The sequence below is a fragment of the Echiichthys vipera genome, assembly GCF_963691815.1.
Source record: "Echiichthys vipera genome assembly, chromosome: 11".
NCBI classification, from domain to species: Eukaryota; Metazoa; Chordata; class Actinopteri; order Perciformes; family Trachinidae; genus Echiichthys; species Echiichthys vipera.
Window position 1 is genome coordinate 2,842,910 of NC_139836.1, and position 11,660 is coordinate 2,854,569.

General features: G+C 44.3%; 2 protein-coding genes across 2 annotated transcripts; both read right to left on the reverse strand.

Annotated features, from left to right (window-relative positions):
* Positions 1–2,478: 2,478 nt before the first annotated feature.
* LOC310953918 (G-protein coupled receptor 4-like) lies at positions 2,479–4,476 on the reverse strand (the record flags this gene model as incomplete). The annotated part of the gene is made up of 3 exons (XM_083923183.1): positions 2,479–2,983; positions 3,074–3,258; positions 4,264–4,476. The coding sequence occupies 3 exons, from the start codon at positions 4,474–4,476 to the stop codon at positions 2,479–2,481; spliced, it is 903 nt and encodes a 300-aa protein (XP_083779309.1).
* Positions 4,477–8,047: 3,571 nt separating this feature from the next.
* LOC310953919 (uncharacterized protein) lies at positions 8,048–10,712 on the reverse strand (the record flags this gene model as incomplete). Its single annotated transcript, XM_083923184.1, has 3 exons — positions 8,048–8,594; positions 8,685–8,872; positions 10,587–10,712. The coding sequence occupies 3 exons, from the start codon at positions 10,710–10,712 to the stop codon at positions 8,093–8,095; spliced, it is 816 nt and encodes a 271-aa protein (XP_083779310.1). The 3' UTR covers positions 8,048–8,092.
* Between the last annotated feature and the right edge of the window lie 948 nt (positions 10,713–11,660).

The following is an 11,660-nucleotide window of genomic DNA, read 5'->3' on the forward strand; positions in this document are numbered from 1 at the left end:
TCCACTGGAGAGGTTTTACGTCTCCATGTGAAATCCCAGGAGTAAAATACCCACATGGAGCGTTTCTCAGAACTCACTGGGGATATAAAGTCAACATTTCCGAGGTTTAAGAGCGTTTCATTACGCAATACATGTCAGATCGGATCTGTCATTGAAGGAGTTTGTATGTTTTAGGGGAAACAGTGTTCTGCAAGGTTTGCTTTGTTAATGGGGTCATAAAAAACCAAAACACTGACAAATTAAGAGTTAGCTGTTCTGGTGTTTTACAGATGAAACGCTGTGTAGACGTCAATACGTTTACATTACATTTCTAACGTTTTAGAGACAGATTTACCAACCCGCAGCATTTTCCATGAAGCTGTTTTGCCGAAAATGAACCAGTGTTTTACTACAAATGCAGCAGCTGCAGGAAACACAGGGTAGTATAATGTTTAGCCTTCTTTGCGGATGGATTACCGTCCCAGCCGGGCTGGCAGCCCGTTCAGTTGCTTTCTCCCCCATCAGAGCTTTTGCCATCCAGCGATCAACCTGCCAGTGGTCATCTAGGCCTGTTTGTCTTCTGTTGTTGTCATGTTGCATATTATTCATGTTGTATTATGAGCCTCTCTTCATTAGTTAGATAATTACGAAATCCAACGTCACCTGTGATTCATTCTTTCTTTGCGCGGTGTGGTTAATGCAAATCGAGGATTCGTTACTTTAGATTGAAAATAACATGAATTAATTTATTATTAACTCCAAGAGATTTACCGGTGATACATTAAATTACATGAATTAAATATAATAATAACAATAATACTAATACTAATAATACTACTACTTCTAATAAAAATACTACTAATAATTAATAATTATGTCACCAAATGCATGTTGCCCTATGGTTATAAGTCCATTTATAAGTCAACAGAGAGACGATAAATACTTGTACCTTGATTCGTCAGTAACTCACGAGTTCATCCAACATTGAAATCCCCATTTTTGTCCAGATTTTTTATTTAAATTTCTATAAATTGTACAATCTTATATAACATTACATACACTCTCTGTGATATAAGATTGTATCCATATTGCCAAGCACATAACAGCTGTTGAAAAATCACGTCATCATCAACATCGTAAGAACTAAAACACCAAACTGGTAAAACTCATATTAAATAAATAAAAGCAAATGGTGTGTAGAAAAATAAACAAATATAAAAATAAATAAACATATCAAATATTGTAAAATCAAACAAACTTGAAAACGACTAAATTAAAATGTGTTTGAGAGATCAGAAAGGAAATAAGTCGTTTCAAACAAAAAAATAGTCAAAATAAAAATAAAGATTTCAGAATAAGACAACAGTTTAAAAGCGCTCAGAGGACATAAATAATATCTGGTTTGCTTCAGTGATTAAAGGATGATAACGACGGACATCAACCAGACTAACAGTGTAGGCGGGGGAAGAAATCCTAGCAACAGTAACCAAGGGAGGTGGGTTTCCTTGGTTACTGGATCCTAGTTGTTTTGTCCCAGCGCCACCCACCAACGAGCAACCGGCAACGAGATATTCGGCGAGCCACCTCGGTCTTGCCTCGGCCCTCCGAGCTGCCGTTAGCTACGGCCGGGTGAGCTAGCTAGCAGCCTCCTGGTCCTTGCTGAAGGCTGCTAGGTAACTGCTTCGTTTGGCTTTCCAACGTGTCTTGGACTTCCACAACACGTGCAGGGCAGCAGCGGTGGTTATCTCCGCCATGCTTAATGAGGGAAGATGTTGTTATATAGGCTGGGCTTACCATTTTAACACGGCCATCACATCCGGTGTGATCCATAGACTGTTTAAAAAATGGACGTAGCATACCCGTCGGGTCCGTTCTCTCAACTTGATCCAGTCGTCCTCGCCAACTGGAGTCTCCATCTTGTCAGACTTTTACCTCACCTCATTTCCTCTGACCAAAAAAGGGCATGTATGTGATGTTGGGGGGAGGGGCATACGTCCATCTGGCTGACGTTTACCTCCGAGGAGAAGTGAGGGCCAGAGGCTAGCTGTCACTCAAGAGGCCATGCCCCTAATTATTCATAAACTTTAACCTCCAATAAAATAAAAACTAGCCCCTCCCCCTCAGTGTTGTCATGGAGATCTGACCTAAACACACAGACTAGAATGTTCTTTTGTCCTTAAACAGGTTTAATGATGCTGTGTAAACGGCCTGTTTAACATGGGGCTCAATGAGAAACTGCTCTGTTATGAAACCTGCCCCTAGTGAACTGACGCTGACGGAGCTTCCTGATTGGATCAACCAAGACGTCGCTGTGGGCGGGGCTTGGTGTGAACACATCTTAACAGCCATTTGACGGCATCACCAGACTAGGAGGTTCATATGCATACGGTGCACTTACTCTGAATGCCTGTCAGTCTCAGCCAAAGGTCAATTTCACTAACAACAGCTTGCACACATTTGAGAGCTTGTGCAAAAATATCTACAAGAAGCTGACACCATTCATACTACTGAACTTATGCGGATATTGTTGTTATCCATTCTGCAACAACACAAAGAAGCCAAAAGATTGTCAATGATCCCTTTCCTCAAGAAAACATAGAGAAACAAGTCTGCAAGAGGACTCAACCTCAGGAACACAGTCGACACCTTATGTAAGGTATTATCAAATGTGACTCCCTCTGACATGAACCAGATGATGCTGGGCAGAAACAGCAGCGTGTAAATAAGCACCACCAGCACCAGCATTGCCACAATTCTTCGTTTTTCTTCAGAGGAAACTGAGATGGCAGCCGACAGGGCTTTGAGGGTCCCACCCAGGAAGAATAGGAGCAGTGGGAAGGGAAGAAGTAAAAAGAAGGCAAAGATGTTTTTCAATGAATCTACCTTTAAATATAAAACGAAGAGACACAAAAGTGGAAAGACCCAGAGCACGACGCAGATCACCACAGAGGTCTTGATGGTTCGTCTGAAGCGGTACCACAGTGGGTAGGCGATGACCAAATACCTGTAACACGACAGAGACACAGCTTCAGGATTATGAAGGAATACAAAGGTCAGACTCAGAAGTTGCTACACTGAACAGACAGATAGCTACCTTTCCAGGGCGATGCCCGCCATGAAGCAAACACTGGCCATCAGCCCGAAGTGGTAAATAATTAAGGTGATGTCATCAATCTCATCAGCAAATTTAGTCACCCAGCTGATCATGCAGAAGAACTGAACGATGTCGGAAATGAGGAGGTTGATGACGAAGATCGGAGCAACGTCGGTTTTTTTCACCTGCGGGAAAAAATGGGTTAAGGTAAAAACACAAACAGTTGCGAACATGTTCTGAATTACACCTCCTCTCAAATGCGACTGCAGGGTCCAATCAGCTACTTTTGTTTAACGGGCATCGACGTCGAATAGACAGATTAAGGTTAGGCCTTGATCTCTAATGGTTATGTTTATAATAGATTGGGAAGTTAGTCTTGCGAGAGTTTACGGGAGTTTAAAAAAGGCTCGTTCTGAGGTAATAAAAACACTCTTTGCTTAAAAAAAATACGTATTTAAGTGAATTCCGGCGTAAAATCATCCCAGGGTCTTTTTCGGCAAATACACTCGTCAAATAAGCCATCGAGACAATTTCCTCTAGCCTCATTTCCTCTTACCAAAAAAGGGCATGTATGTGACGTTGGGAGGAGGGAGATACGTCCATCTGGCTGACGTTTACCTCCGAGGAGAAGTGAGGGCCAGAGGCTAGCTGTCACTCAAGAGGCCACGCCCCTAATTATTCATGAACTCGGAGTAGAGTCGCTGCTCCTTTGCGTTGAAAGGAGCCAGTTGAGGTGGTTCAGGATCATCTAGTGGGGATGAACCCTGGGCGCCTCCCTAGGGAGGTGTTCCAGGCACGTCCAGCTGGGAGGAGGCCTCGGGGAAGACCCAGGACCAGGTGGAGAGCTTAGATCTCCACACTGGTCCTGGGAAACTTCCAAGAAAGGGAAGTTTGGGTTCGCCTGCTAACGCTGCTGCTCCCGAGACCTGACCCCTGGTGAAGGCATTCAAAGGTCTTTTTTAACCACTAATGCTGCTGAAAATAACAGCAAACCTCTGCAGCAGCATGAGAAGAGTCCCTACACACACAACAAAGCACCAATGGGCTCCTTCCTTTGGGATTGACTTTGGTAATTAGAAACATATTTGTGATATGTCCAAAAGATTTCCCTCAAAACACAAATGACAATGCAGTTTCTTTCCTATGGGAATGCAACTTGTACATAATGGGCTCCGTTATAACGTACATACCAGAGAACAAACGGCATAGATGGCCACGAAACATAAAGGAAGGCCAAAAAAAGAAACGGTCCACATCACCACATCTATTAATTCATAACTGTCAGAGGCGCTGTCGCTGGATTCATAATCATAGTAGTCGATCCAATCAAAGTCATTTAAGATGAACTCCTTGTCATAAACGTCCGGTTCTTGTGAAGTGTTGGTTGTGTGGAAATCGTCCATTCTTCAGAGTGAAACCTGTAGTTTAAGAGATGAGGTTACAGAACGCAACATATGGTTCAGTGATATCGCTAAGGCTGTGAGGTGTTCACGCACAAACAGTACACATAATAAAATATATGTAAACTCAATAACATTACATTATCTGCTAATACAATTGAATCAAATAATACAGAATACAGCATACACACAGTAGATGTTGGTGTTTGCATACTGTGTTTAAGGGTCAGCATATTTGAATGATTGCTATATCGTGGTCTAATATTCAGTTATACCCGGGAGGTATAAGGTTTCTATAATTCATTTCAATTCAATTTTATTTACAGTGCCAAATCATAACAAAGCTTATCTCAGGACACTTTACAGAGTAGGTAAAGACCACACTCTGTGACTTATTTATGATTTACAGAGACCCAACAATTCCCCCGTAGAGTACAATAGTGATCCAAAATAAAGAACATTGAGTTAATCAACAATCTGAGTTGCTACGTCTATGTAAACTGGTATGAAGAAGCCACAGAGGGCAGACGGGCTACATTAGTAAAGAGTTTGTTTGGAAAACTTACACAGTTGGATTCGCAGAGGGGCTCTGTTCCTGCAGGATATCTGCTCGTACTTGTTGATTCCGGGGAAGAGAAGAAGAGTTTGGTCGTATCTCCAGCATCAAGGGTCAGAAACAAACACAGTGAGACACACTCGACACAACCCCCGGGTTATAAAGTATCTGTAACCCGCTGTTGACTACATGCTCGACTCAGTGCGCGGAGCCCTGAAGCCCCCAGAGACATGGGAACTATTTCCTTGGAAGTGGGGCTGAAGATATTTAGAGTGGGAAAGAAAGAGAAATACCGTAGAAGCCCACTTTGATGCCACTACTCCGTCAGATGACAAGATCCTAAAGCAGGACTCCAAACTTACTGTGAATTATGTAAAAACTTCTTTTCACTGATAAATATTATGTTAGATAGTTATTATGTTATTAAAAAGTCTCATATTAAAAGTAAAAACGTAGAGAAAGGGCTGGAAGCACATCTCCTCTTTCTCCCTCATGGAGAAATTCTGGATCCGGTCTCGTCCTGACCCCTGCTGCTCGTGCTCACGTCAGGTCCAGACTCTTTCTGTCATGAACGGTTCAGGTATAACACAAAAAGGTGGACCCAATGCAGACACGGACAAAAAGTAAAGTTACAAAACAAACGTTTAATATAATAAACGGACAAACGTAAAAACACTACAGAGTGTACAAACACAAAGACTAACTAAACGAACACGGGAATTACAGAACTACAGTCGACAAGACGCACAAAAACGTGTTACGGCGTGATGACGTATAGGCAGCAGGAACAGAAAGACGACGGAAGATCAGGAGACGGATGGGAAACGGGAAACTACGGAGAAAACAGAAAACAAACACGATTAATCAACTTACTACGGGGAGCGTGATAATCACAACGAGAAAGGGGGACGCCAATCCAGGGTTAATAGTTTTACCAGTAAAGGGTCTACACCGGTCCGGCGCTGCATGCCTGTCAGCTTCAGGTATTTAAGGTTTTGGGGTAATCAGCGTAACAGGCTGCAGCTTGGGGGGAACGCCTACCGGACCTACACAGAGACGAGGGAGAGAACATGCAGGGAAACACAGACAGAGGGAGACAAACTCACACAAAAAGGAAGAGAGGAAGGTACTGACAGAACCAGATCTTGACAGTTTTACCTGACACCGTGTCCTAACAGCATGTGAGCGTCAGACTGTCACGTCGCAATGCGCAGTGTCGGATGCTGTCAATCCCCACTGCAGCCGTTACTATCTTGTTCGATATGTGACGTGGCGTAAACAAACCACGTGCCTAACAGCTGTGCACCGATCAGACAGGAGACTTGACAACTTTACCGATGGGTGAGTACTCGCTATCTCTCTACATTTGAACTGAACAAACAGGAAACACCTTTTTTATTGTGCTATTTGCTGGAAATGACAAACAACAACAATGTAGCCAACAGCAAGTAGGTTGTTAACCGGGATCAGTTGTTCTTCATCCATCGCCGCACTTTTGACGTGTGCGACAGGAATACAATAGAGAACGAGGTCCGATGAAAGTGCAGTTCCAAATCACATGCCGCATCGCGCTGTTGTGTCGCTCGCGGCCAGTTAGTCCATTTCAATAGGAAACAATGTCATCAAAGTGTCAAAAGTGTTTTCTTTTCGTTGACTGTATGCGACTTATCCCATGCCACCATAAATCACAACTTCGTAGAGGCTCGCCGTAGAGGCTCGCCATAGCGTTCGAAAAGCACTGCACCTGTTTATTTGTGCTAAACAGCCGACAGAGGATCACTGCTGACTTAACTGATATATTAGGGCGCACTCACACTGTCCTTCCACACCGGACCAAAACAGGTTTTTAGGCTAAAGCCTAGTGCGTTTGAGCAGTGTGAGTGCAACCGCTCCGCGCATAACTGCGGCCAGCTGGCCGTCCACGGCCGCCTGAGCGAGGTGGGCTTTTGTAGAGCGCGTTTGCACATGTATGAGGAAGAGCGTGCGCATGTGTACGAGCACGAGGCCTACGACGCTTCTGACGTAATCTATGTGTGCCTGTTCGGACATAGAAAATAGAAGGACGGACCATGCACAGACATTTAACAACAACAACAATGGCGGTGAAAGGTTCACGTTGGTGTGATGCGGAGGTGGAGTGTTTACTGCAGATTTGGTCGATGAAAAGATTCAAAAACAGCCACGCATCACGATGACGTCAGTCAATACGTGTGACGTGTTACGGCGTGATGACGTATAGGCAGCAAGAAGCATTCTCCGAGGCCCAGGTAGTGTGAGTACAAAAGGGCCTGGAGGGGGGGACAAGGACCCTAAAGCACGGGGTGAGGAAGGACAGTGTGAGTGCGCCCTTAGTAAATCATCATTTTAAGACTCTTTAAGGGTCATGTAAAGTCTACTCAGCCCCAGTTATTCACACCATCTTCTTGTCTCCCAGTGTATATGGGACTACTTTATGCATGATTCATTGATATGGATGAATATTAAAATATGCAACCCCTTTTTTTAAAGCCTGCTGATCATCATTGTCAGAAACTACCCATTGATTTGTGTTGTAGGAGGAGAGCAGAGAAACTTCATTTCCATGCAGATCCATGGGGGGGGGGGGGGGGGGGTGTAAGTTTACTGTTTACTGCTCCCACTACAATCCTCCCACCCAGAATAAGAAGGCGTATACAGAATGGACTAAGGATGTAAGTTTACTACATGCAGTAAACTTTTCGTTTCATTTTCTGTGTGCATACAGGGCTGAAGTCTCAGGTACTTTTATGTGGATTGGTGAGTCCGTTTACACTTTTGCAGAGATCAACAGGCATGAAGGCAAAGGATGCATCATTATAAGAGGAAAGAACACGCCATGAATCTGTTGTAGAGTTTTTTTTAGGATAGATTTAATGAAAAAATTAGGAATATGGAACAATGACAAAGTGGCTTGTTGGAAATCATATCAGTAGATGACAGTATCTGTCTTGTGCCCGTCCTTTCTACTTCCCTAAATCTTCTTTTACATCCCTTTCCCCTCTTTCTCTGTCTACGTCAAGCTGGCTGTGGACATGTTGTCATCATTCATACTGATGAACTACTCATATCATTGTTATTCATTCTGCAACAACACACAGAGGCCAAGATATTATCTAATGTCCCTTTCCTCAAGAAAACATACAGAAACAAGTCTGCAAGAGGACTCAACTTCAAAAACACAGTAGACAGGTTACGTAATGTATTGTCAAATCTAAACCCCACTGTCATAAACCAGACGATGCTGGGCAGAAAGAGCAGCGTGTAAATAAGCACCACCAGCACCAGCATTCCCACAATTCTTCGTTTTTCTTCAGAGGAAACTGAGATGGCAGCAGACAGGGCTTTGAGGGTCCCACCCAGGAAGAATAGGAGCAGTGGGAAGGGAAGAAGTAAAAAGAAGGCAAAGATGATTTCCAATATACAATCTGTGTAAACAAAAGTGAAGATACAGACAAGTGGAAAGACCCAGAGCACGACGCAGATCACCACAGAGGTCTTGATGGTGTGTCTGAAGCGGTACCACACTGGGTAGGCGACGGCCAAATACCTGTAACACGACAGAGACACAGCTTCAGGATTATGACGGAATACAAAGGTCAGACTCAAAAGTTGCTACACTGAACAGACAGATAGCTACCTTTCCAGGGCGATGGCCACCATGAAGCAAACACTGGCCATCAGTCCAGAGAAGTAAATGATGAAGCAGTTCTTATATATCTCACGGCCGTCAGGTTGTACCACCCAAATAATCATGCAGCAGAACTGGACGATGTCGGATATGAGGAGGTTGACGACGAAGATCGAAGAAACATTGTTTCTTTTCACCTGCAGGAAAACATGCGTAAAAATAAAGCAGCTGCAAACATGTTCTGAATTTCACCTCATCTCAAATGTGACTGTAGGGTCCAATCAGCTTCATGTATGTTTTATATATTGAATAAATCATACATCTAAAGTCACGGTCATTACAAGAGTTCATCCAACCCAATTTGATGAAACTTATATAACGCAAAGGGCGCACAGAGAACAAGGGGAAAACACGGAGAGGACGGGGGAAAACTGGTCACAGGGAATGAGCACAGGAGGGTGGTACGCTGGGAGACAGGCTGGCAGAGAGATGGGCAACTGGAGCAACAAAACACTAGGAACAGTCACAGGTCGACAGGGAAACAGGCAACAGGGGCAACAAAACACTAGGAACAGTCACAGGTCAACAGGGAGACGGGCAACAGGAACAACAAAACACTAGGAACAGTCACAGGTCAACAGGGAGACGGGCAACAGGAGCAACAAAACACTAGGAACAGTCACAGGTCAACAGGGAGACGGGCAACAGGAGCAACAAAACACTAGGAACAGTCACAGGTCGACAGAGAGACGGGCAACAGGAGCAACAAAACACTAGGAACAGTCACAGGTCGATAGGGAAACAGGCAACAGGGGCAACAAAACACTAGGAACAATCACAGGTCGACAGGGAGACGGGCAACAGGAGGGTGGTACGCTGGGAGACAGGCTGGCAGAGAGATGGGCAACTGGAGCAACAAAACACTAGGAACAGTCACAGGTCGACAGGGAAACAGGCAACAGGGGCAACAAAACACTAGGAACAGTCACAGGTCGACAGGGAAACAGGCAACTGGGGCAACAAAACACTAGGAACAGTCACAGGTCGACAGGGAAACAGGCAACTGGGGCAACAAAACACTAGGAACAGTCACAGGTCGACAGGGAAACAGGCAACAGGGGCAACAAAACACTAGGAACAGTCACAGGGAGACAGGGAAACGGGCAACAGGGGCAACGAAACACTAGGAACAGTCACAGGGAGACAGGGAAACGGGCAACAGGAGCAACAAAACACTAGGAACAGTCACAGGTCGACAGGGAAACGGGCAACAGGAGCAACGAAACACTAGGAACAGTCACAGGGAGACAGGGAAACGGGCAACAGGAGCTACAAAACACTAGGAACAGTCACAGGGAGACAGGGAAACGGGAAACTGGAGCAACGAAACACTAGGAACAGTCACAGGTCGACAGGGAAACAGGCAACAGGAGCAACAAAACACTAGGAACAGTCACAAACAGGTCCACGGAGGAGTGAGATGAGAAACATCGACACAAGGATGAAGCCAGCCCTGCTACGCGCTACCGCTCCTGCTACTGAGAAATCTGGAGTATCTGCAATAACGATCCGGCCCCGAATGAGACTCTGGACCGGCTTAATACACAGGGAGGCGGGTGAGAACACAAACGGCCGGCTCCTGGGTGAAAGCCCTGTGTTTGTTTGCCCGATCCCTCCGCTCTGAACCTCCTCCGAACATGGACTTTGATTAGAAATGTATTTGCGGGTCAAAAACATATCCAGGAAAAATACGTTGCCCCTCGAAACTTCACTGAGAATGCCGCTTCGTTATATGGAAATGTCATTTTTTACATATATTGATCTCAGTCATAACGTACATACCAGGGGATAAACAGCATAGATGGCCACAAGGGTTAAAGGAAGGCCAATGCAAACGATTGTGCATGTCACCGCGTCGATGATGAATCTAGCTTTGTTATAACCAAAATCGTTGCTGTCGTAATCATTGTCGTCGGTGGTGTAGTTGGAATCATAGCTTTGGTTCTCTGAAGTGTTGTTAATGGTGAAATCTTCCATTCTTCAGAGTGAAACCTGCAGTTTAAGAGATTAGATAAGAGAACAGAGCATACTGTTTAATCTGATCGACATGGAGCTGTGAGGGTAAGAGCAAGAGGGATCCACAATGAATTACATTAAGTTAATCAACAATCTAAGTCGCTGTACATGTAAACTGGTATGAAGCAGTCACAGAGGGCAGACGGGCTACATTAGTAAAGAGTTTGTTTGGAAAACTTACACAGATTGCGTCGCAGAGGGGCTCTGTTCCTATAGTATATCCGTTCGTACTTGTTGACACCAGGGAAGAGAAGAAGAGTTTGGTCGTATCTCCAGCACCCAGGGTCAGAAACAAACACAGTGAGACACACTCGACACAACCCCCGGGTTATAAAGTATCTGTAACCCGCTGTTGACTACATGCTCTACGCAGTGCGCGGAGCCCTGAAGCCCCCAGAGACATGGGAACTATTTCCTTGGAAGTGGGGCTGAAAATATGTGACTGTAAAAGCTCAAATTTGGCGTCCTCTGGGACATTCTGACGATCCATCAGATTACAATGATCTAAACAACTGCATATTACTATATTACTTTTTTGTTTGACAGATTGAAAAACATGCAGTGAATCAGTTTAAAGGAGAATTAGGTTTCTTGTGCATTTAGCTCACACACCCCCACATTTATTCTTATGTCTGTTTCATGTGAAGCACAGTGATCTCACATTGTCTGAACAGTGTTATATAAATACAGCTGACTTGACTTGACGCAGTCTTTGAATAATTAGATTTAAAACCAAACCTGATCACTTTTGCACTTAAGAGTCTTCATGTTTCCTACACCTTCACTGTGACGATCAAGACAATAACCAGTATTGGTGTCATTACGGTGCAGGGAAATAACACTGGGAGACTGGACCCAAATGCAGGTAAAAGTACAAACGAAACGTGAGACAACTACAGAGTAACAGAA